The sequence below is a fragment of the Schistocerca serialis genome, chromosome 9 (genome assembly GCF_023864345.2).
Source record: "Schistocerca serialis cubense isolate TAMUIC-IGC-003099 chromosome 9, iqSchSeri2.2, whole genome shotgun sequence".
Taxonomy (NCBI): Eukaryota; Metazoa; Arthropoda; class Insecta; order Orthoptera; family Acrididae; genus Schistocerca; species Schistocerca serialis.
Genome location: NC_064646.1, coordinates 276,345,042 through 276,372,337, shown reverse-complemented (window position 1 = coordinate 276,372,337; position 27,296 = coordinate 276,345,042). Strand labels below are relative to the sequence as shown.

The 27,296-nt window shown below is 36.6% G+C and overlaps 1 protein-coding gene across 4 annotated transcripts in view; it reads left to right on the top strand.

Annotated features, from left to right (window-relative positions):
- Positions 1-27,296, top strand: part of LOC126419798 (protein bric-a-brac 1-like) — a 194,345-nt gene that overhangs the window by 141,454 nt on the left and 25,595 nt on the right. The window contains exon 6 of one of the 4 annotated variants that reach the window (XM_050086984.1): positions 16,495-17,341. The exons of 2 other annotated variants lie outside the window; for them this stretch is intronic. In XM_050086984.1, coding sequence (XP_049942941.1) covers positions 16,495-16,958 — 464 coding nt within the window. In that variant the 3' untranslated portion in view covers positions 16,959-17,341. Of the gene's footprint in view, positions 1-1,918; positions 2,167-16,494; positions 17,342-27,296 lie in introns of those variants that run through there. One more of the 4 variants, XM_050086985.1, reaches the window with a different exon arrangement.

The window sequence follows — 27,296 nt, the reverse complement described above, 5'->3', positions numbered from 1 at the left end:
GTGTTGGTGCAACATGGTAATTGCTGCCGTTCACATAAAACAGTTTCACCAACAGTGCACAGTGTCTCCCCTCAATTCAATGCATGATGAGAGTTCCTGTGATGATACAATGCAAGTTCCAACCAGCTGTTCCAAGGGCCATCAGTTGATGTTGACAGTAAATGACCAGTACAAGTCATATATTCAATATCTTGTGTCTTATGATAATGAATGTTTGAATGATGATGCTAACTTCTAGCTGCATCTGTTAATAATCTCTATTAACTTGGTGACAGTGGGAATGTGAACCTGAAATGATACTGTGAGGCATGTTGACAGAGTGAACAATGTACGCAAGCTGTATTGCCTAGTTCAAAATTCTTGAGCAGTTTGTTGCAATGATACTAATTCCAAAATGTAAACAATAACAGTAGTGTGGAAATGCAACTATTCGCCTGTACCTGTGTGGCACACAGAAACACGCAACTATCTTTTGAGCTACCATACTGTTTCTAGTAAGTACACACACTAATTCACAGCCAGATACCCAAATGCACCAAGCTGTGTCTATGTCAGTGCTTGTGTTTTATGTTATTCATGTCTGATGTCAAAAATTAACATGCAAGTTTAAAACACTGTATGTGTACCACAGTGGTTTGGAATGGACACCATGCTGATATGACAGGTGTACTATTCATTTACATTATATGTATTGCTTGCAAGTGGCCAAAACTATCTGTGGAATAAATACTACAGTATGGCAGCTGTGGACAGCATGCAACCAATAAAACATATTTTACCCTTCCTGGGCTAAAATTAGACACAACAAAGTAGTGTAGATCATTCTTCATTCTGTACTTGTGTTAGTGCTTTTCTCAAATTTTAGTATATTGTTTCCAACATATTTTGTATTGATAGACTGGTATTACTATTACCAACCATTTAAGAGTATGGATTCAAGATGTGCCCTGATCAACCAGCCTCATAACACTAATTGTTTCGTATGATGCTTAATTTTTGTTTTGAGTGAAGAGGTGTACAAAAGAAATTGTCTCACGAGTCATTCTTTAGTGGAAACATGTTTTCTCTGTCAACAGAGACATCAGTTATTCTCATAGGAAAAGTATAGAAGTGTAACCATTTTCAGAGTTGCAGAATTTTGTTTTCCCACTTCAGGCTATCATAGCATACACACCTCCTCTATCCTCAACCTGCCTACAAGGCTAGCACCTTTCAGAGCATCATGAAGCTGAACAGAAATCATGACCACAAGAGATCTTTTGTTTGGCTACCATTAATGTGCCGAGAGATGGGTACCAAGCACATGCCCCTTCAATAATGTCATCTAATGTTGTCTTAGTTTAGAATAAAATAACTGTTGTTTGCCAAAGTTGTGTTCTGTTAGGCAGTAGCCCCACTGAGTTTAGCTAAGCAATTAAAGAAAAAATGAATTGAAAGAGAGTTAAGTGAGAGAAAGGAACAATGAGTTTCTCAAAATTCAGTGTAAAGAAACAAAGTATACAGAGAAATGATAAGACAAGAAGTGTCTGCATAGTAACAGTGTGGATTTTAATTTGCTTACCTATCCTTAACCATCTTCTTGTAACATTTAACTTTTTTTATTTCTCTGTTCATACGTTTATTTTTATCTAAAGGGGATATTTTTGCAACCAAAACTGAAAAAAAACCTCTGTGTGTTTGTATATTGTATTACAGTATTAATTTTTTATCCTAATGTGCATCTTTGTCTCATTTGTTCTTATTAAGAGATTTTGTTTTTTAAATTCTAAACATCATAAGAAATTTAAATGTTCACTTCCAACTTAGAGAGTATATTTTATAAAATATTCTGAGTAGTTTAAGAGTAGAAAAGTTTGATGAATCTGTTGCAGCTTTAAACACTGTTACCAGAGTGGTGATTGTAAAATTATTGTCACAGGATCCATTGGGTGTAGCAACAGGCTGAATGCGGCTTCCTCCCCAAGGATTATCACCCTTATTTGCCAATGATAGGATTTCTGACCTCAATGCACTACAGCTGAGTGATGCACTGGCAAGATTGGGCATTCCTTGGGGTTTGCCACACAGGCAAGCAACATCAGCAACTGATCACTTGTGACTCCCCTCTTAGTGAAACTGGTGTTAATGCACTATGATCCAGTGGACTTTTAAGTTTTGTAACAAGGAAAAAAAAATTGCCATGTCATGACTCTGTAGTATTTATACTTGAAAATTGGTCTGACTGAGAACTCATTGCATGAAGGGAAAGATATGAAGGGCCTTTCTACTACTTGTATTGCAATTTCTTTAAGCTTCGCTATGAGTGTTAAGTGACTGGAAAAGAAACTTTTGCATTTATTTTTATGCCTACTATATTTTAAAATGTGCCCTCAATTACCAATTTTTTGTGTTATCAGGTAACAAAACCAGTCATAATTTAAGGGAGAGTAGTAAAAAAACAAAGCAGAACTTCTAACAAAAGTTTATAAATTAAACCTATGGTTGGCAGTGTTGACAGAGGCACTAGTAACTAAAATTTTATGCAATTAGCCTGAAATATGATAAGGGGAGGGGTAAAATGTCTTCTAGTTATGGATGGAATGTCTGTCATGAATTTTTCAGTTGCCTCACTTATGATTTTACCTTCTCCTGTATCAGATTTCCATTCTCCCCTTGTACAGAAATGAACTGCTTTTAATTCACTGAAGTGAAGTGATGTCAGTAAAGTATACTCAGAAATGCTTAAATCTGAAATGGCTGCTGAAAATTTGTGCTACACTGGGACTTGGGGGCCCAGATTTCCTTCTTATTGTGAGTAGGAAATCCAGATGAATTCCAGGCTGAAAAATTTTCAATAACCATGATGTATTACTGTGTAAAAACACTGAATCTGAAAGTCATATATGATACACACATGGCAGCACTTACAGCAGAATTCCATTAATTTATGTTTAATATGATGGTCACTTAAACTGTATAGGTTAGAAATACAGAGAGTTGCGCCATTGCTGTTCCATCCTGTGTTGACAGTGTCTGGTGACAACGATATAGTAATTCACCTCCACTTCTGATTGCAAAAAGAGTAGTGGATATGGGAAAAGGAAATATATGGTAGGAAAACAATAAGCAATAAATGATTATTTCTATTTTTTTTCTTTTTTGTCATAATAAAACTAAGGAAGAAAAGGATTGACTAAACAGACCACCATTCTAAAGGAAACGTGTTGAATTAGAATGCCTTCAAGGCAGAAATGATGACCCAGATCATGATGATATAGAAATCGAGCAAACAAAGCAGGGCATCCACTGCAGTTTGGTGTAACAGTTGGTGTAGAGTTACTGGTTTGGTTTATTGTATAATGTTGGAACCTTATTTAAAATTGGTCCTGTTTATTTCCAATATTACCCACACTTACATGTCAGTTTGAAAACTTAATGTTTTTGTAATTGAACTATATGTTGCTTTTGAAGTAGAATTGCCTGTAAGCAACTTTGGACTACTCTTAATGAGTCTCAGGAGTGTGCTTATGAAATACTTTTGTTCACTCACTGTGCAAAGTAGTACATGACATGGCATTCAAAGCAGTTGCTTTGTGGGGTTTCACAGTTGTAAAATCGTTCATGAGAGTATTTTTTGTAATATAAACATTTTAAGTATGCGCGTGTGAAACAGCAGTTCTTGAAAACTGGTGTCTGTATTATTAGTGTTTTACGATCAGGTTGGATTAACTGTATACTTCTGGAACAGACACCTATAAAAAGTTGACAATTGTAGTATAGGTCATTAGTTCAGTGAAATGTAAGTGGTTATGAATCCCATGTGTGTATGAATGTAAGCTAGGCCTTTGTATATCTTTCTTTGTTAATTATCAGAGCAGTGTAAGGTGTTTGTTTTCTCCATATGGAAATACTAGGAGTTGGAGGGAGGGAGAGGGTGACAGGAGAGAAGATGAGTAGTGTTCAGAAATTTTCCACTTTGTCTTGTGGTCTTATAAGTATGCCTTCTTTAAATTTGGAGATGCATTTATATTAGAAGTTAGTTACGATGATTTTAAATTGAGTGGAGTGGCTGCTTGACACTTATTTATGGCAGCTAATTTTCACATGTTGTCTTAGATCCTGGTAATGATAGTTTAAGATAATGATTAGAGTTAAAAAGTTTCTGATATGCATCTGAATTGTGTTGCATTGCAGTATGTCAGTACTTCGTGCTGTTTTCATTTGATATGTTGAGATAAACCGTATTTCAATTTGTTTTTGATAAAGTATTTAATCAATGTTCAAAATTAAATACCTACCTCATAAATATTACTGCATAAAAACAGATTTGATAGACTTTCATATGTTCGAATCATGATAGGTCTTTCTATTACAGTTTTCTTGTAAACTATAAATTGGATGACAAGAGTCTATGATTTTGAACAGTATTTGCGATGCTCAGCAAAATAATTATGAAAATCAAAAATATGGGAGTATAGTTGAAACAAATTGTTTAGTTTGGGTAATAACTGTTCCAGCTGTTTGAAGGAAGTGTTCTCGTAGAAGCTATTTTCTTAAAAGCAGTTATTTGATTTTCTTTGAAAGAAAAGTGAAATCAAGCGTGTATTATGAATGAAATAAAATATTTGTATTCTGTATTTCTGTGGCAAGGAATCAAAAAGTATATTGACGGAATACATTTAGGTGAAGATGTCGGAATATGCAAGTTTGCATACATTTGTAATAACTTGAACCAGATGAGTGGAGGGAAGAAATCTCTCTCTCCAATTGCCGAGATTTGAATAGTCGCATGTGTGTACACTCGGGAGTGCCCTACAAGATGGACACACACACACACACACACACACACACACACACACACACACACACACACACACCACTGGCTGCCTCATCCCTCCTGCCATCTTCCTTACTAAAATAATTCTCAAAAGAAGGAACTTGCTAGAAAGACGTTATATAAGCTATTAATTGTGGTGAAGAGTGCCATTATGCTGAAATTGTGTTTCCCAAGACAGGTGCTTGTCTTATAGTTATTGGTGACATTTATGATGATGGCATTTGTAAATGTCTTCAGCCCAATGCTAGTGCACATCTTAGTGCTGTGTGTACAATTTTGGTCTTTCTTTTAAATGTCATTGGAATTTTCCTTATTGAATTCATGTGCCTTCCTCCCCTGCAGTTACACAATCAAGGGAGATTTCTCAGAAACTGTTTTCTCACACATAGTAACTATTTCCTCATCTGTACCATAAGTCATTCCAAAAAAAACTTATCTAATGTCCTTTGTTACAATTTAATTACAAGTAAATGGGGCACTACTACATAAAGTGTAAAATTTGATGGAAAATTATGATTAAAGGAGTGAAAAATACTTTAAATTTTTTTCAATGACAGCTACTGGTCACTTTCTGAGAGGCAATGTTTGAAAGTTTAGGGTCTTATTCTTGGTATGAGCTGCACAAGACGTGTAACAGATATTGGCTATTGCAAGGTATGCTTTTATTCTGTTTGGATTAGACCATTACTTTCTGCTCTTACTGTTACCATAGAGCATTGTGTCCTGTCATCTGTAACAGTTTCTGAGAGAATAAATCAGTACTGTTCATAAGGTAACAGATAAAACTGAGTGAAAAGAGGTGAACAGCAATATACAAATTTATTCTTTTTCTTCATAAAGGTGTGTGCTATTGATATTCATTTACCTTAATTTCAGCTAGGTTGCCACTATAATCTATTATGTCATAGTGACTGAAACAGAGCTGAGATGAACGTTTTCCGTGTTTGTTCTCGATTACACAAGACTCTTTGGTTAAGATTTAAACAGGTGAATTGGTAGGAGATGTTCGTTTTTTCTCTTCTGTTTGAAACACTTGACTTACTTTGGAAATTACACTGCCATTTTCAGACTTGCAGAATTTCAGGTTTCTATTTTTAACACATTTCTTACTCCAGATGATAAAAACATCTTGTTAACTGTGTTGTCGTCATTTTCCAAATGAATACTTTACCAATTTAATGGTTTATTGTGTTGTTTTATTTATTTGATAGTTATACTTATTCCTGCTCTTTGTCTTTCTTCACAGAGATTCCAGGGCTGATTAATGCATCTATTTTTCCCATAGTTCTTTATGTAAGCTGGAGTTACCTAACATATCTTTGTTGTTTCTAAAACAAGGTCTCCTAAGAAAAGCTTGGGTGTCACTGATTTTAAGCAAGGACCTTGCCCCAGTGGTAGCATAGGTCCTGTCAGATCACAGAAGTTAGGTGCTGTCGGGCTTGGCTAGCACTTGGGTGGGTCACCATCCAGTCTGCTGAGAGCTGTTGGCAAGCAGAGTGCACTCAGCCGTTGTTAGGCCAATTGAGGAGTCACCTGATTGGGAAGCAGTAACTCTGCTTACGAAAACTGACAGCAGTGGGGAGAGTGGTATGCTGACCCCATGCCTCTCCATATCCTCAGCTAGAAACACCTGTGGGCTGATGACAACACGGTGACCGCTCGGTACCAGTGGGCCTTCAAGTCCTGTTCAGATGGAGCTTAGTATATATAAAATAGTGGATTTCTTGCCTATTTTAGGTATTCATCATTTTCAAAACATTGCCACACAGTAAGAGGATGCAGCCTTTTGTGTTGAGCGGTATCTCCCTCCCCCCCTCCCCCAGATGGTTTACAGTACAAGGAACATCTATTTCTTGCTGATATTTAATTACTAAGTAACATGTAATGTTCTTGTGTTTGTTTTCTCTCCATAACTGTTTAATTTGTTGATATGAAATTGTGATCTGCCCATGTTTCCATAAATTTATTTCCTTGTTTTATCGTTTTCTGTTCTGTTTGTTCTTCATGTAAACATTCTTTTCTGATGTCTGTTGCAGTTATTTGCTCAAATATGCTTATGGTAGAAAGGGAGGAAAGTTACATTCTTTGGGAGTTGCCCTTACAAAATTTGTTTTTTGCATGATTACTGGACTGTAATTAATATTAAAACCTATGAGTAAGCTATGAGAATATTCAAAAATTTTCATCTGTACCTTAAAAAACTTTGTGAAAGTCAAGTTAGCACATTTTACATTAGCGAAATTCTCTCTTCCTCCCTCCCCCCCCCCCCCCCCCCCCCCTCTCTCTCTCTCTCTCTCTCTCTCTCTCTCTCTCTCTCTCTCTCTCTCTCTCACTCACACACACACACACACACACACACACACACACACACACACACACACACTGCTATCTAAAGCACAATGAGGCGAAATATTTCAGCCCTTGACAAAATATCAAGAGAGGTGTTCATTGTAACACTCACAAGCCAAGCAAACACCATATAACTAAAAATGCATTCCTACTGTTTCTGGGGAACAGAAAGCACAACAACCTATAAATTTAGCTTTTTTTACTTACTAGATTATTGATTGACAGAAATTTATCTGATAAAATAAACTTCAGAAATAATATACACCCACACATTGTCTTATTATTGAAGTCATCTTTACTAGTAAAAAAGTAATAATGCATAATTGCCAAATATTTTTCTGAGTATTTGTAATGAAAATAGTTTTGCCTTGTTTTGTTAAGATAAATCTTTCTTATCCTGCTAAAGACAGACCTAAGTGCTCATAGTGCCTTACATTTATTAATGCAATTTTAGCAGTCCAGGGCTGCTGCAGGTTGAGCAGGCTGGAGGTGTCTTTATTTTATATGAGTTTTCTCGGAAGTCTTACAACAGGGAGTACTCAATGACAATAGAATTATTCCTATTTCTGAAAAATTTTGCGTATCACCAGTCTCAATGGCTTATGCTGAATGCCGTATGATACTAATTCAAAATCTTCAGTTTGATTGTTTGCTTGTGAATGTTTAAATATTATGAAAGTGCAGTTAAAAACTGATAAATAGATACTCAGGTTGAATTATATAATCTAAAGAAATAACAACAGCAGTCACTGTTGCACACATGCATACATATTAGGTCATAAGCAGGAATCTTAACACCTTGATCGATATGGTATAAGTGCACAGGCTAGAAAATTGTTTATGAATAACTGAGAGAGAAATGATTGCCTTATGCGCCCCTTTGTGTAAATGAAATTTTTTAAAACTTTTGTACCCAACTAATCTTAAAGAACCTGAATGCTGGTATGCTGTGTTTCCACAAAATATTTCTCCTACGCAACTCACTGACTGCAAATATATATTAACACCACCTTTTGGAAGGTTTTAGCAATGTTTCACCTTGTGATCGTCAGCAAGATAGTTTACTTAAGTTTACTGCATAGTAGCCACTGCATAATGGAAGAGTACCATATACTAATCACCCAAAGCTGCAGTGTAATTCACTGTTTACATCCACTTTCAAACTTACATTTGGGTGTTGGAAATGTCAGTAGGCCCTATATGAATACTAAACTGTTGAACTTAAATCCGTGCAAATTACAGAAAATTTCAGTTCAGCTGCAGTAACTAAACTGGTAGTTCCTCCCATACAAAACAGTTATCTGTTCCAGAGTATTGTTAGTAGAACTGACTAAATTTCCTGGTTACGCAATGAAACTGACCTCCCATTTGAAACAATCCTTTAATTTTGTTGCCATTGAGTAGACCAGTAATGCATACCTCAACTCTCTTTGTGTCCCTTGCTGAGGCATAACTTAAGAGTCTTGCTCGTTTTGGTGGAGTGATTAGTTTTCTTGATTTCTTCTGTTTGCATGCCATTATAGAAAGTGACTGGCCATGACTCATGACTGAAATCACTCTGCATATTATTGCCAGCAAAGAGAGACAGCGAGCTCTGATTTCACAGACTAATTCATTCATGTCCAAAGGGAATTGTAGACTTGAACCAATGTGTTACTGATCTCCAGTTTCATGTTGCCCAAAAAATATAATTTCTATGAAAGCTGATGTGACTTACCAAACGAAAGTGCTGGCAGGTCGATAGACATACAAACAAACACAAACATACACACAAAATTCAAGCTTTTGCAACCAATGATTGCTTCATCAGGAAAGAGGGAAGGAGAGGGAAAGACGGAAGGAGAGGGAAAGACGAAAGGATGTGGGTTTTAAGGGAGAGGGTAAGTAGTCATTCCAATCCTGGGAGCGGAAAGACTTACCTTAGGGAGGAAAAAAGGACAGGTATAGACTCGCACACACACACATATCCATCCGCACATACACAGACACAAGCAGACATTTGTAAAGGCAAAACTCTTTGCATTTACAAATGTCTGCTTGTGTCTGTGTATGTGCGGATGGATGTGTGTGTGTGTGTGTGTGTGTGTGTGTGTGGGAGTGTATACCTGTCCTTTTTTCCCCCTAGGGTAAGTCTTTCCGCTCCCGGGATTGGAATGACTCCTTACCCTCTCCCTTAAAACCCACATCCTTTCGTCTTTCACTCTCCTTCCCTCTTTCCTGATGAAGCAACCAGGTTGCGAAAGCTTGAATTTTGTGTGTATGTTTGTGTTTGTTTGTATGTCTATCGACCTGCCAGCACTTTCGTTTGGTAAGTCACATCATCTTTGTTTTTAGATATATTTTTCCCACGTGGAATGTTTCCCTGTATATATATATATATATACCCATGAATTGGCCTTCATTACATTGTCCCTTGTTTTGTCCATCATTATTTACTGATTTTTAATATGCAAAACATATGCTTTACTGTTGTTAAAACTTTGTGAATGCCATTTACAAGAAGAAACTTCAGTGCCCACATACATATGAAGAATATGTATAGGAAGAAGAATTTTCTAAGTGAAAGAATTTATCTGGTGAATGATATACAATTTAGAAATTGGATATTTTTGTTGTGTAGATGCACTGCAAAATGTTCCTAGATATCAAAGTAGTAATTTTTCTGGGAAGTATTCGCTACCACCAGTTGGGAAAGGATGTGTAAGTTTCGTGGAATTGTACCCTCCATCCTCACCTTAGTTTATATTACTGTACTCCAAAGACTTCTACGATAAAAAATAAAATGTAACGTCATTATTATTTCCTACTCAGTTTCTTCTACTTAACTATTGAGGCCTTCTTGCTAACAGTGATGAGCCAGTTATGTTCTTAACTAAAGTACACCAAATATTTGTATCTTTGGTTTGATGAGTAGCTATGTGTCTGAGTTTTCTGTAACAATCTGTGTTTAATATGATAATGTAAGAAGAGAATGAGTCTCTTTTATGCTTTTTGGGTTTCCCTTGATATTCTCCTTGTGCTCAGATTATTGGATGATCTGTGTAAAATGTCTTCCGTATTTCAGGTCACTTAAGTGGTTTTGAGTAAGTCATCAGGGAAGTTATAGTGGATTTCCTTTTATGGGTAGACAACTCTGAAATTAATCTCAAGTAGCACTTTGTCAATTTTTCAATAATTTTTGTAAGTGTTGCCTCAAATCTCATTCCCTCCTCCTCTGTCAGCAGTCTTCTATAACACTTTCGCATATTTGGTGGCATAATTTAGAAAAGAAGTTCCTTACAAAGGATGTGTTGTGTTATGGATGGAGGAACCTGAGCGATTACAAAAAAGGTTGCAGACATGTTTTCTGCTATCTGTGTACTTACTATTGTATACTTACTATGTATTGGTGTGCACTTAAAAACAAATGATTGGATATGTATCTTTAATATTTTTCTCTCTATTGGTTTTGGGATTCTCAGAATGTTCCTGATGCAGGAGTCATGTGCTGTTTGCCAATAGACCATTTTTCTTCCAGTTGATATTCTTATGATTAATAAAGCTGGTAGTTACCAGTAGACTCCAAATGCAAAGAAAGTTGTACATATTAATCACTAGATAATGTAACTTTGAAATGCAGCCTATTATTAGAACTGTTACGCAGTTAACTGTCAGTGAATCTATACTGCGTGTCTTGCTACCTCATATAAGTGATGACTATTTTTGTGTCAGACATGATGCATGTGACTTCCTGCCTGTGGCTTAATGAGTGTTTTCACTGAAAAAAGCTAATACTTCCTTACATTTGTCATATAGCTTTCACAGTTATTTTTTATACTCTTAGAGGCTTTTTGTAAGTTCCAGAAATCGTATAGAAATTTGTACACTCTTTTTTTCATAAGCATTTATAACTGAAAGAGTTCCTAATGTGTGAGTAAGATATTATGTGAGCTGATCCTCAGGTGTAGGAAGTGTGTTTAATTTCATGTAAAGTGCTGTAATTTTTGTAAGTAAAATATTTTTGGCATTTCTTTATGTATATTTCAGACAGGCAGTGTCATAGTTAATGGTTGCAAAGTACATATATGTATACAGTCATGAATTCTTTTTATTTGGTTTGAAATTGAATGAATAATTGTGTTTAAACTTAAAGGAAAGATTAATCCTCCATGCTTTTGCATGTAGAGATGTGGCATTTTTGACCACTCCTGTAAACATTCCATGCCTACTTAATAATGTATTTCTTATTTATTAAGCGTATAAAAAAATAACTTCTTTAAAAGTGAAGGACACAAAGAATATTTGTACTCATATATGTAAAAAGAAAGTAGATACGTAAGTGAATTTATGAGGTTGCTTGCATTTTTATTTGGTATTTATTTGTATAGTATACAGTATTGTTGTGTTGTACATAATTTTCCATTTAATTAATGTTTTAGGAACAATTTTCCATGTAAATATGTTAACTGAATTGAATTGTATTGTATGTGTGCAATTATGTAAACAAATGCTCTGTGTATTGCAATAAAGATTGGAACAAAAGAATTGTCTTTTTGCTATGAAGTCGTCAGCTTTAGCACTGGTACATTGGGGGGGAGGTGTGTGTGTGTGTGTGTGTGTGTGTGTGTGTGTGTGTGTGTGTCTGTGTGTGTGTGTGGGCGCGCGCGCGGGTGTGCCTGCACACACGTTTTTAACAAAATTTTCTTCATTATTTATGATATACGGATACTGTCTCGTTTGTCCTACAGCTATTGTTATTTAATATTATATCTGTTTTAGCTAAGAGACGATTAAGCATTAGATAGTTTAATCACTTTAACATTTTTTCGTCACTGTGTCTTTACTATTTTGTAGTCTGGAAACAGCAGAAACGGAAAATTAGTCTGTGTTTATGCATGGTGATATTTGCTTTAGTATGTGATAAGAACTTCACCTCAGATTTTTTAATTTAATTCAATTTTTTTATTGCATTGCATTTCTAGAACTTGCCATCCACTTTAATAACTTGTATGTTTCTAAGTGCTGCATGTACTCTGTAGGCAAGCATTTACTCATGTAATGCTTAAGAGTAAGAAAGTAATTCTCCATTTCTAACAAACAAAAGTAACAAAAGTATGCTCTGTCATCAGGGCTTGTCACTGAACAGATTTTTATTCAAAAGAAATGCACTCTCTCTGAAGTGGGACCTGTATCACATGGTAGACAATTATAACCAACTAAATTACGCAAACATCTAAGAATAGGGTGAAGTGTTATGTGTTCTTAGGAAATGTTAAGTGTTACATGCAGAGGAAGACAATATTACTAATGGTAACTGTGTGTGTCATTATTATCAGTTTACTGTGAAAAAAGTCAAAGGGATCATCCCTGTCTTTCCAGCAGGAGTGTTGCTGTACGAGACATATCACCCAGGGGAGTTAAATTGAGTAAGCACTTGGTGTGTGTCTGAAGCATTCAACAACATTCTGAACAATTACGGGTTTGCAAGGAGCCATATTATGTGATTGAGTAGGCTGTTTGGTCATTTTGGCTAACAGGCTGCCACTTGGGCTTTACCAATAATGTTAGTAATAGCAGTGGATTTTCACCATACACTCAGGCTTCAGAATAGATTCTGGAAGTTTCAACACATTACCAAATGAAACAGTTGTCTCACTGGTCATAAAGTTAGTACCAACTACAGCAGTTGCATTTTTTCCCTCTGTGTCTGCCCACTTTTACGTTTTGTTGTGGTTTTGCGTTTTGGTGTCCTAACAGTCCTTCCCTACATACTCAGTCAGCTAAACTGGTACAGAAGTGAAAAAGCTTGTAACACAATGTTGACCATCTCAACTTCATAAGTTTCTCATAATTACAGGTATAAAGTAATCTTGGTACAGTATTGTTTCAGAGTATTGTTTCAGTGTAGTCACCAGAATATATTGAGTGCCATGTTTGGCAAAAAAAAAAAAAAAAAAAAAAAAAAAAAAAAAAAAAAAAAAAAAAAAAAAAAAAAAAAGTGAGGATTCAGAGCAAAATAAAACTGCTTCATTCTGACTAATGAGATCTCCAACATGCCAAACATAAAAAATGGTAATTACTTCAAAGTAGGGCCTGTGGAACATTTCAGTAAATTACACAAAAATGGTTTTACATTCACTGTAAAATAGAATTACATGTTTGTTGTGAAACTAAATGACACAAATCTCTGTTGTACCTTAAATAATTACCCTTACCTGTTAGTAAATACTAGTTACAAGTATTCTTTTCAAGAATATTGAAAGAGAGATACAAATTCAGAACACAGTCTAATATTTCTAAGTGCTTACACCTTACACAGCATTAACAAGTTTAGTGATTATTATTTTCTTTTACGATAGGTTTTTAACATTCCCAATAAATAATGGAAGGAATAAATGTAAATCCTTGCCATAAAGTTCAGGAATTCAGTGATTGATAGTACATTAACACAATTGAAAATATTGCTAAGCGTGCAGACAATGTTGTTCTTCAGATCTAATGCCTATCAACCTCTCAATGCCTCAACTATAGTTACCTTTCTTCTTTTCAGGAAGAATTTTTCCTTATCATAATATTTATGAGAAAAATTTCATTGAGGTTTACTGTATTGTTAAGTAACTGCTTTATAATTGAGACTGTCAGTTATATTGTTGTAGTCTGCAGGTCTTCATTTATCAACCAAATGTGATGACACAGTGGGAAGACACTGAACTCACATTTGGAAGGACAGCAGTTCAAATCCTCACCTCATCATTCTCAAGTAGGGTTTCAGTGTTTTTCCTAAACTGTTTAAGGCAAATGCCAGGATGGTTCATTTGAAAAGAACACAGCAAATTCCCTACCACACACTTCCCTAACCAAAAGTTGATGTCTTTGACTAATGACCTCACTTTCAGTGGTACTTTAAACCCTAATCTTCCTTCCTTTCTCTTGATTTGTGATGGCTGATTGTGCAAGGAGGATTGTTATTTTCTGATGAATTGTGAAAATGTGGGTATTTTTTGTAAATGTAATACTGCACTTGCTCTTTACCATACCCACGGCATATACTTTTTAGTGGACCAAACATTTTTCTTCATCCTTACTCATCTTCAGATGTCATTTCTTTACATTGCAAATTTTGTCTGAAGAATAAGGACTATTTTCAGTATGAAGTGGATGTTGAAATAAAATGGACAATGTGTGATAAAGATTGGTTGTATTGTGATTATAAGACTGAAAATTGTATGGTAACAAACAAATACTTATGATCTGTGGGTCAGACCAGTAAAGGAAGAAAGACAGATGTGTCTTGAAAACCATACCCACAAAAGTGAGATTATCAGACAAACTGACATCTGCAGTGCATTTAGTCGTACTATGTTATGATTCCACATATATACACAGGATATGTTTTCTCAGCCAAAGCAAGGCCTTTATGCAGCCCAAAAACTTGAACCCCATTTCCAAAGGATAACAAATTCAATACAAAAGTTTAATTTAGTGTTACACAATTGATCCTCAGTGCCTTTTCTTTTTGTCTTCCCTAGATTTTCATTTACTTTTTAGCTACCCTCTACATGTTTACATGAACAGGTGTGCTGCAGAATGCTGTAGATTGATTAATTGAACACTACTCATTTTGTTGTAATATACTTCAAAATTTTAATTGAGTTACAGTAGTGTCACGACTTGCCAAAACCTAAAGTAAAACCTTGTCACTTCTTTACATATTTTATTGCTCGCTGCTAATGATATGCTTGCATTGTCTTACAAAAATACACTGCCTTATCTAACAAAGTGTAACCAATCAAGATGAACTCTCCAAATGTAAAAGATGCAAAAGTTTCTGTAACTCGCAGCTATTTTTGCAGAATAAAATAAAGAAAGCGAGACAAGACTTTTTTAAACAAATAGAAAAATCACTGATGCCCAGACATGGGAAACACAGAATAACAGGATTTGCTGTGGATGAACTGGAAAATGCCAACAGCAGATAAAGCTGAGAAGTTTGGTGCATCAAATAGGACAATTAGAAACTCAGGGAATAAGAAATTCAGTGTTCAGGAAGCAAAGGAGGTGAGAGGGGGGGGGGGGGGGCAGGGAAGGAAACAGAGGGTGGAAAAGACAAATACTATAACTGAAACTGCAGGCGTAAAAGAGAGGGAGGTGTGAAACATTGCAGTATCTTTATGTGAACAGTGTGGAACTGACAACGGAACCTCTTATAGCGGCCCTCTTGTATTTTCTTTATACTTATGAGGATTTGAAGGTCAGTGCCAGATTCCTAAAGCATAACAACACAACTCTAAAAAACAACTCAAATAAATTAACTTTGAAGATTATATGACTTATGACCACTGTTAAATATAAAATATGTAGTTTACTAACAAATTCTTAGTAGCTCAGTGCATTTCATGATAAGGTTGTAATACAGTAATACTGTTCACCAATTTGAAGCTCGCTAGTAGTGTACATATTTTATCCTATATCTTTATAAAAACAGCATTTTTTCTTTCAGTTAGTGTCCATATGAAAATACATAACATTTTGTTACAGACATGTAAAATACCTTTTCAAGTAAAAAGAATTCAATGCGTCAGTAATACTGTTCAGTCTCTAGCAGTAAAAAAGTATTTGATTTCCAATTTGATGTTTCACATTTTTATACCAAACTTTAATTTATTGTGAATATTTACATTTTAATTTGAATAGTAATTAAAAATAAAAATGTTATTTATCTGAAAATTGTGATTCTGTACCCTTTAATTAATATTTCCATGCATCATGTGGAATTTAAGGAAGTTATGTATAGCACTAGTGAGAATCCGAACCAACAACTAAATTATTACAATCCTGTCATGTTGCACACCAAGCTACGAACATAATCTTTGGTATTTAACAGATGTTTTGTACTTAGCAGCACTCAGAAATTTTCTAATCTTCAAAGGCAACTTATTTAAGAAATAATAATTTTTTGGGAACTGCTCCATACTGCTTTAGGAAATTGCCATTTGGGCACTGACCTTCAAATCCTGTAACTACGAAGAAAATCGGACAGGGCCAGACTGTGAGGTCCCCTTGTGAATAGATTTTCCCTGTTCAGAACACCTCCATCTTCTATGATACATTCCATTCCACAGTATCTCCCATTAGCAGTGCATCTGTGTAGAAAATTTCAGCTTTTGTAACAGCTTTTTTTTTTTAACTGGTTGGATGTTTTGATTCTGTTACAGCCTGCATGTAATTAGACTTGTCACCATAGAAAGAGATTTATATGAAAGTGGACCTTTGTAATTGCATGTGAATGTCTTTCCCCCTCCACCTAGAGCGACTGCGCCCTTTCCTCTGATGCACAGTGTTTCCTACAGCGGCACCTCCACTGTGGCTACCACGGGTGCGCCCCTATCGGCAGTACACCAACGATAACCTGTGGGCGGCGCTGATGGATGTCAAAGGTGGAGGCAGTGTGTACCGGGCTTCAAAGGAGCACGGCATCCCACGCAAGACACTGCGTAACTGGATGAAGCGATGGAACATTCGGAGTGCATTCTCTACAACGGCGAAGCGAAGCTGTCGTTTGCAGGGAGCTTCTGGGACTGCGCCACTTAATGAATATGGGCAACCTTATATTAGGTCACAGGTTACTACTCCTGCCAGCATCGCCATCCCTGCTGGCTCTGGAATATCCATTGTACCAGCTGCTCCCCAAGTATTTGCTCAACCTGTTGCCTTGCACAGAACTGACATTAGTGGCCGCAAATGTTCTGGGCATGACTCTGGCATCACGATAGTGCCTGCAACTCCCTCTATTCTTGTTAGGAGGCAGTTTTAACATGGTTCCCCAAGTGTTATGACTTCAAATTACAATATCAATGAAGTGAAATGTCAAGTGGAAGCAATAACTGCTTCAGAATTTCATGTGTCATAAGATCAGCAGAATTGAACTATTACTATTATTCATTAATAAAATGGACATTTAAACTTGAACCTAAGTAACCAGTTTTGATAGAATTGATGCGCTTTTCGACTGGAAAGGGGAAACAAAATGTATTTTAATGAATGTAATAACATTCATTTTTTTACAGTATGCAGCTATTTAAGTTCTGTAATGTGTTTGAGTTGGAACTCCTGTTTTGTACCAGAACAATTATTTATTGTGGAAGTCCCACTATTGTTTGATTGCCACCTAAAGTTTTTGAGTCTCTTCATTCCTTCTATATCCTTAGTACAATACCTGTATTTTTGTGTGTTATTATTATATATTACATTCATATCCTGTTCATTCATAGTCTTCTCATTTAGTTTTCGCATACTTCTGATCAGCAGTACCTGGTAGTGCTCTTGAACATATTTATTTTGGCAGGTGATTCTTTAATCACCTACTGTTACACTTCTATTGTGAATTTTGTGCTAATATCAGTGTTTGGACTCCTTCCATATATATTTACTGTATTTATGAAATACCCTATTTTGGTCATCAGAACATATGTTATTGTACAGCAAGTAAAGCTGTTGGGCTTAGAGACTTTTGATGATTCTCTTCTGGCACACAGAAATTATGCTTAAAAGAAAAAATGATGAAATGTCTGTGGCTTCAGTCTGTACTGATCTTTAAACAGAGACTTTTTTATGCCATTAAGCATATAGTTAATTTTGTCAGATGATTCAACGTTTGCTGCTAAGACTTCTCTGAAGATCAAATTAATATATATTGGAACTGATGTTTAGAAAAAACATATTATGATTTGCATTCTACCTCTACTACATTTTAGGACTCTTTATCTTCTGCATCATCATCTTTTATAATCTTGTGTATCTGAAATGTCGTTACATTAAAATTAACTGAAAGTCTTGAAATTGAATGTTGCTTTGTTTCTTTATTATGGGCTATCTGCCAGTCTTCATCATAATCGGTAACAATGACAGTTGATTTTTCACATGTCTACAACATTGAACCAGTCATCTGGTTGAACTAAAAGAAATTCCCCAAAAATTACAGGGGGTTGATAAGTTGCCTAAAAGTTTCCCATCATCATATACAGCCGAAATTGAACTGTGTATCCTGGAGACTCAGTGTCTTCACAGATTCTGGCATGTTAATGTGTTATAGATACTACTGAAGAAAGTGCTTGCGTTAAGTGTGTTGTCATTTTTCCAATTCTTGACCCATCGACTATAGTTTGCTGGGTCAACTTGGACGGAAGGAAAATAAAGTTCAGTTGTCAACAGGCAGCATATTATTTTGTGTCAAGCACTTTTAGCCATGGAACAGATTGTCCTTGGGATTCTACATCCACATCTACTCTGCAGACCAACATAAGATGCATGGCAGAGGGTACATGCCAGTGCACCAGCTATTAAGGTTTCTTCCTGTTCTATTCACATAAGAAGTGTGGGAAGAATGATTGTTTGTATGCCTCTGTGCATGCAGTAATTATTCTAATCTCATCTTCATGATCTCTATGTGAGTGATACATTTTCAGGCTAATCTCTGATAGGTTTACTTGCACTTTTTTGTGGCAACAAAGATTTGTCGCTTTACTGTTTATGAGCAGCTTCAGATCGTCTCCATGTAGTCAGCATTAGTGCAAATAAGTATCATCACTCGGTCTGCTGTGCTTTCCACCAAGGCAAGTTTCATTTCAGACAGTTTAAGACTTGTTAGGCATGAATTTGAAAAACAGTTCAAATTTGTCTACATTAAATGGCACAATTTTCCGTACCATGTTGTCAGACATTGTTTTTTCCAGGCAGTAATGTATGTTTTTTATTTCTGAATCATCCTTGCCACAAATTCCTTGGTGAACAATTCCAGCATCTCCCTTAAGCCTGTCGAGTTGACCTGAGGACAGAAAAAGTTTTTGTTTTCTTCTTCCTCGAAATTTCTGTAGCATTTACTTTAATTATTAGCCTACTTACAAGCATTGACACAGCTTTAGGTTGATGTATTCTCTGAATTAAACCATTTTCGAGTTCAGAATATATACAAGCTTTGGCCTTTGGTACTTCTTCCTTTTCAGAAGCAATATGTTCAAAGTTCTTCAGTTTGCCAAAAGTACCTTGTTTCAGTTTTACCTCTGTGTGATTTGCAAAGTCTTGACCACTTAATGTTTTCTTCTTATTTTGCACAGCTGTTGTGCATCGCTTAACGTTTCACAAATGATACTGTTGTTTTCTGACTGCACACTTTGTTACAACTGGATGTGTGATAAGAAATGTCAGACTGTTTTACCTGCAAGTGGAATGTGGTAGGCAGCTAGAAATCAGAGCTACATTTAGGAAGGAGGTTTCCCATGTCCAGTTCTTAACAACAAACAGCCCATTCCCTTGTGTTACTGGATTATACCACCCTCACCAGCTAACAGGTTTTTGTAATTTACCTGTAGCTTCGTGAAAATGTGCCATTAATAAAGGGTCAGCACATGTAGGCAGGAGATCGGCAGTTTAAATGCGAGATACTCTATAATAGGCTCTTATATATGTTTTTGTGAGTCCGGAATCAAGAAATGTTTTACACAAGAAAGTGTGTTAGGTGGGAGCATCTGAATTAGGTTTCATTGTATTATGCTAGTGTAAGTTAACAGTGTTCTCAGAGAACATCTAGTGTTCTGTCAATGTTTCAGTGTCTAACAAGATAGTTAAAACTGCATTGCAAAGAATCCAAAAGGCAGACCTGTAATAACAATGTATCATACAGCTCCAAAATACTGACTAATTAAATAGTTGTGCTTGAACATCACTGTGGATGATGTCTACTATCACTGTGGATGATTACCTGAATAGCAAATGTGTTGGGTTTTATTAGTAAAGTTTGATTTTGATTTCTCATTCTTATTAAGAATATTTTATGTAACAAAAAAATTCTTTCCACTGATGAAAGAACATTTTCATTCGTGCAACTGCTACTAAATTAATCATTCTGTTTATGGTGACTGTAATTTTTATCAGTATTATATCACTCTAGTCCATATATGTTAGATCTCTTGGTAACGATATTCAAAAGAACACTAAATCATATTTCATTATTAATAACTATTCTGACAGAGTTGCTCGATCTTATTTTATTTTGTATCAGGGAGGAGTGTGGTGGCAGTGACCACTTTGTCCGAGAGGTACAGAGTCAGTTTGAATTCTGGTCGACATTCTAGGTCACTAATTTCAATGTATATTCTGAATAAGATCATGTTCTCAAACTATTTAATAACTTCAGCACTGTAGTTCACATTTTGAGATTGGAGTTATTACAGAGCCAGAGAAGAAAGAAAAAACAGCACAAGTGTGACTTTGACTTATTCTCTGAGGGTTCTGTACAAACTTAAATACATACAATTTCATATGGCTCAGTGGCCTGGTGCTAGTCTTTATACTGGATGCAACGTGGGTGACTTGTGTGTCCGTAATCTACTCTAATTATCCAACCAGCGAAAAGGAACCTACAGCTTAATGTGGAACTCAGATCGTGTGTTGTTTATGGTGACTTCTCACATTAGTAAGAGTTAAAGGCTAGGTTAAAACAAAGACTGAAAAATCCATGATCCAACTGAGATTTGATCCTGTGACCTCTCAGTTTCCACAGACACGCTTCACCGCTAGACAACCAGACTCAGCATGTATGTACATAGGTTTTGCGAGTATCAAAATATGTATGTTTTGATAGCATTGATTTAGAAGAGTAAATTATTTACACCACAAAGGGACTGTAGATCTTAGTACTTGACATAGCTTTTGACTTAGTAACTCTAACTGATCCTGAGAAAAAGGTGTCTTAACACTGGGACAAAGCAGATCTTATAAGGATCCTATTTTTACCGATTGAGGTACAGAACCCTACAAATTAATAAAACATTGAGTTGCTGGATGAACTGACTGACCAACCGACTGATAGGCTTTTTTGACTACTCAAAATTCGTATATTTGTACTTTTGTTGTTTAAATATATTGATGAATACAACCTTTTATTCTGTACATGCAGCTGAAGTAGGATATAACTGTTCAAAATGAGCCAACAATAGAAGTCTTTGTTGATTTTTCATTTAGGTAGTTGTAATTGCTACATTCCCAGTGCTGTTATTTTGTACAGTAGGACAGTTACAGTTTTTCTCTAACTAAAGAGTAAATTTTACTTTTCACAAATAAGTGATAATATCTTTGGAATTTGGCAATAGTCAAATTTTAAACTCTAATGTGATGAGTACATCTTATACAGGGTGTTACAAAAAGGTACGGCCAAACTTTCAGGAAACATTCCTCAGACACAAAGAACGAAAATATGTTATGTGGACATGTGTCCGGAAACGCTTACTTTCCATGTTAGAGCTCATTTTATTACTTCTCTTCAAATCACATTAATCATGGAATGGAAACACACAGCAACAGAACCTACCAGCATGACTTCAAACACTTTGTTACAGGAGATGTTCAAAATGTCCTCCGTTAGCGAGGATACATGCATCCCTCCTCTGTCGCATGGAATCCCTGATGCGCTGATGCAGCCCTGGAGAATGGCATATTGTATCACAGCCGTCAACAATACGAGCACAAAGAGTCTCTACATTTGGTACCGGGGTTGCGTAGACAAGAGCTTTCAAATGCCCCCCATAAATGAAAGTCAAGAGGGTTGAGGTCAGGAGAGCATGGAAGCCATGGAATTGATCCGCCTCTACCAATCCATCAGCCACCGAATCTGTTGTTGAGAAGCGTACGAACACTTCGACTGAAATGTGCAGGAGCTCCATCGTTCATGAACCACATGTTGTGTCGTACTTGATAAGGCACATGTTCTAGCAGCACAGGTAGAGTATCCCGTATGAAATCATGATAACGTGCTCCATTGAGCGTAGGTGGAAGAACGTGGGGCCCAATCAAGACATCACCAACAATGCCTGCCCAAACGTTCACAGAAAATCTGTGTTGATGACGTGATTGCACAATTGCGTGCGGATTCTCGTCAGCCCACACATGTTGATTGACACATTGTTGGATGAACCATTCGCAGAAGTGTACCCGTGGAGGACAATCAGCTGCTGATAGTGCCTGCACATGCTGTACATGGTACAGAAACAACTGGTTCTCCCGTAGCACTCTCCATACAGTGACGTGGTCAACGTTACCTTGTACAGCAGCAACTTCTCTGACGCTGACATTAGGGTTATCGTCAACCGCACGAGGAATTGCCTCGTCCATTGCTGGCGTCCTCATTGTTCTAGGTCTTCACCAGTCGCGAGTCATAGGCTGGAATGTTCCGTGCTCCCTAAGACGCCGATCAATTTCTTCGAAAGTCTTCCTGTTGGGACACCTTCATTCTGGAAATCTGTCTCAATACAAACGTACCGGGCCACGACTATTGCCCCGTGCTAATCCATACATCAAATGGGCATCTGCCAACACCGCATTTGTAAACATTGCACTGACTGCAAAACCACGTTCGTGATGAACACTAACCTTTTGATGCTACGTACTGATGTGCTTGTTGCTAGTACTGTAGAGCAATCAGTCGCATGTCAACACAAGCACCGAAGTCAACATTACCTTCCTTCAATTGGGTCAACTGGCGGTGAATCGAGGAAGTACAGTACACACTGACGAAACTAAAATGAGCTCTAACATGGAAATTAAGCGTTTCCAGACACATGTTCACATAACATCTTTTCTTTATTTGTGTGTGAGGAATGTTTCCTGAAAGTTTGGCTGTACCTTTTTGTTACACCCTGTAGAAAAACTGGCAAAAATATGATTTCGAGTGAATCTAATGTGCAGCATTAGATTGCTTTAGGGAATGCTATGAACTGCCATTTTATCAAGCAAATCCTGCAGACAGCCACAAAATAGGAATAAGCACAACTTAAGTCTAGGGTTCTTTCTTTTGTACAAGATAAATGGAGAGATGGGATACACAAAATCCAGTTACAGACTTCAGAAGACCTTAAACACAACACAGGCAAAATTCTGTGGGAATGTTGGTTGGTACAACCTCTCTGAGAAAGAAGCTGCTAGAAGAATATACCGAGAGACTCTTAAATTTCCAGAGACTGATAATCAAAATGCAGCCCCACCACCACCACCACCACTTATACTCTCTACACAAGATCTGCAACCCCAATGAGATATCTGTCTTTTGTGACATGCCAAGAAACAGACTAGATGACAACAGAATTAGTGACGAAAGGCTAACTACTGTTTGCAATTGCAGACATGCTGTTTTGTTCAGTCAGAGTGCTATGCTAGTTTTGGATGTCCATCACCTGACACTGAAGTAAAGATTAAAGTAGTTGCATGATGACAAATCTAGTCAAACCCTAAAGTTTGACTTATGTTTTTTGTCATCACAAACAAGCCATTAAAAGTCTGATTAGCTTTTAGAAGGGGAACACGCACTCGCTCAACACCTTGATGGAACTGTCCTCTTATGTCCCTTGCCAGCTTCATTATTTGTTGTAGTTTCTGCAGTTCCTTTTATTGATAGCACTTCATAATACAGACAGTTTGGGCCTGCCTCTTGTTTGTCACCAGAAATTTTCCTTTTTATGGAGCTGTTATGTCGAATTGTGTGTTTATTAATTTGATTTTTCTTCTCAGTATCATGTTAACAGTGTACTTTGTTCTCCAATTTTTTTATTGTTTGTTAATTGGATTTTCTTTCAGTCAAGGATGTTGTCACGGCTCTTTTCTATCCATATATCTATTGTTTCTAATCGTTTCCTGTTTCCCCAGAGTCCACACTTCAAAACCATAGCTTAAAATAACCAAAAAGCTCTTGATGAATTTCTTTATTGTATCTATTTGTAATGCGGTTGTTCGTTAGTAAATTGCTCTTATTTCTGTAAGTTTGTTGGTCATTGCAGTTCTTTACTGTATTTTCTGTTTTAGTGTTGGTCTTGCGTTTTTCAATTGTGGTTTCCCAAGAAATTAGCTAAAATTTTTAACTTGTAGTTCATGTCCTTTCCAGTATCTGTAATAATCCTACATCAGCAGCAAACCGAATGTAATGTATTTGTTTGTCATTAATTTTTATCCTTTTGGTGGAACTTTTCATTGTTTGTATAGCACTTTCTACAAATAATTACTGTGAGAGGGAATAGCCTTGTAGAACACCTGTTCTTATTCTAGCCGCTTTCTTAACATGATTGATTTTTATTTCTGTACTCTGATTACTGTTTTGTTATCAACCTGTTTTAATTTTGTTCAGTTATTCAAACAGTATTTTCCAGTCCAGTCTACCAGAAACCTCCGCTAGGTTAATGAATGTGATATTTTCCTGCTATCCCACTTTTCATATCACGTACTGAGTAAGGTGGCAAAGTCACTGTTAATCCACTGGACTCACATTTGATAGGAGTGGGGGTCATATCACATGTGGTCACCTTGACTTGAGTTTCCCATGGTTTTCCCATTGCTAAAGTGGTTTCATTGTTAAGGCCGTGGCCAACGTCCTTTCTGTATCCTCGCCTAACACTGTTCAACTTTGTGTATTCCGGCCGGAGTGGCCGAGCAGTTCTAGGCGCTACAGTCTGGAACCGCGCGACCGCTACGGTCGCAGGTTCGAATCCTGCCTTGGGCATGGATGTGTGTGATGTCCTTAGGTTAGTTAGGTTTAAGTAGTTCTAAGTTCTAGGGGACTGATGACCGCAGAAGTTAAGTCCCATAGTGCTCAGAGCCATTTGAACTTTGTGTATGTTTTATGCATGTGTACATTATTACTGTAATGTGTCTCAAATGTCCAATACTGTCGTACTGAATGGTCTACGGACAAACGCATTAATAAATAAAATAAAACAAATTTCCTTAACAATAATGAATAGAATTTTTGAAGCATGAAACTAAGGTCCTATAATTTGAAGAGTGTTTGGCATTTCCTTTCTTATATATGGAAATTATTGTACTTTGTATTCCTTTGGTAGTGTTCCATACTCGTAGCAGAAACACAAAATTGTACAATAGTTTTTTCACCTCGTCTCCAGTAATCTTTAATAAATCAGCACAGATGTTGTCTATTCCATTGACTTCGTTGTTGTTAAAGTTGTTTTAAGCATTGTTGAATCCTAACCAGGTAATTTGTGGTGTTATGAATTCATTTTACACTTCTGTCATTGTGCTTATGTAATTTAAATCATCTCTGACATCTTCATAATCATATAGTTCTTCAGTTTAATCTTTCTGCCTGTCTTCTACGTCTTCAGGTTCAAGTGAAATGCTATCTTTTTTCATCCTTGGCTATGTTGCTAGAAGTTCTGCATTCAAACTGTAGTGATCTAATTTTTGAGTGCATCTTGTCTGCTTCCTTTTTTTTTTAGGTCTTATTTTATCTCCCTACTTATTTAGGTCGTCTTTTATCTCCCTACTTATTTGTCTCATTCGTCTACCTTTTTCTGTGTGGCTGGTAGTAGTTATTTGCTCATTGATTTTTCTGTATCAGTCTACTTTTTCTCAACTTTTTCCATTCTTTTATGAAATCGACTATTTCTTGCTTCAACTGTAGTGTCATTGCCTTCAATTTATTCTTCTGTAGTTCATATTGTGTCCTTTCAGTGACACATCATGTTTCCTCCCAGCTTAACAATTTCCTTATTTATCTTGTCTGTCTCCAGTCTAGATTGTTCAGGTGTGCTAATTCTTTAGCCCTTCTGTACATCGCTTACTCCAGTTGCACTTCATTGCTTATTAAGTTCAGTATTGTAGTTGATTATAACTATTACATTATCACTATCAATGTCAGTACCTGGTAGGCAAGACTAGATTTTATTTGGTGTTTGCCTCTTGGACTGCCTGGAATATAATCTGTTTCATATCCAGCACTCTCTCCATGTATACCTTTTCTGTTACGAACTTTGAACTATGTGTTCGTAATGTTCACAAATTCTAATCTTTGGTCCCCACTGTTCGTGTTTTCCAATCCAAATTTGCCTACCCATTTTGCATCGTGGTGGGTACCCACACAAGCATTCATAAAAATATCGTTGTTAATTGCTGTTTCTAGCAGTTCTGTTTGATTGTACATAACTTCAATTTCTTCATCCAGCAAGATTAAACTGTCAGTTAACATCATGTGTGAGTGGAGCCACTCTTCATGGCACACACTATCAGATTTTATCATCAAAGGGTTCAAGAAGCACTGAACGTGTAGTGCTGTGAATGATAGCCAAGGAGAACATATTTTGGAACAGTGATGGAAATACTGTTAGTGATAAAATAAATTCAGATAGAGAAGTTAACAGTGACAACTAAGATACAAATGCTAGTGTTTAACTTATCTAAATTAATATCTTATAAAGCGCTGGCAGGTCGATAGACACACAAACAAACACAAACATACACACAAAATTCAAGCTTTCGCAACAAACTGTTGCCTCATCAGGAAAGAGGGAAGGAGAGGGGAAGACGAAAGGAAGTGGGTTTTAAGGGAGAGGGTAAGGAGTCATTCCAATCCCGGGAGCGGAAAGACTTACCTTAGGGGGAAAAAAGGATAGGTATACACTCGCACACACGCACATATCCATCCACACATACAGACACAAGCAGACATATTTAAAGACAATTGTTGGATTCAAATTAATGATATCAATATAATAGAAGGAAACATTCCACGTGGGAAAAATTATATATAAAAACAAAGATGAGGTGACTTACCGAACAAAAGCGCTGGCAGGTCGATAGACACACAAACAAACACAAACATACACACAAAATTCAAGCTTTCGCAACAAACTGTTGCCTCATCAGGAAAGAGGGAAGGAGAGGGGAAGACGAAAGGAAGTGGGTTTTAAGGGAGAGGGTAAGGAGTCATTCCAATCCCGGGAGTGGAAAGACTTACCTTAGGGGGAAAAAAGGACAGGTATACACTCACACACACGCACATATCCATCCACACATACAGACACAAGCAGACATATTTAAACCCACTTCCTTTCGTCTTCCCCTCTCCTTCCCTCTTTCCTGATGAGGCAACAGTTTGTTGCGAAAGCTTGAATTTTGTGTGTATGTTTGTGTTTGTTTGTGTGTCTATCGACCTGCCAGCGCTTTTGTTCGGTAAGTCACCTCATCTTTGTTTTTATATATAATTTTTCCCACGTGGAATGTTTCCTTCTATTATATTAATATCTTATAAATGTGACAAAAAATCTGCAGTTTCTCCCCCCCCCCCCCCCCCCCCCCTCCTTTAAAAATTGTGTGGTTT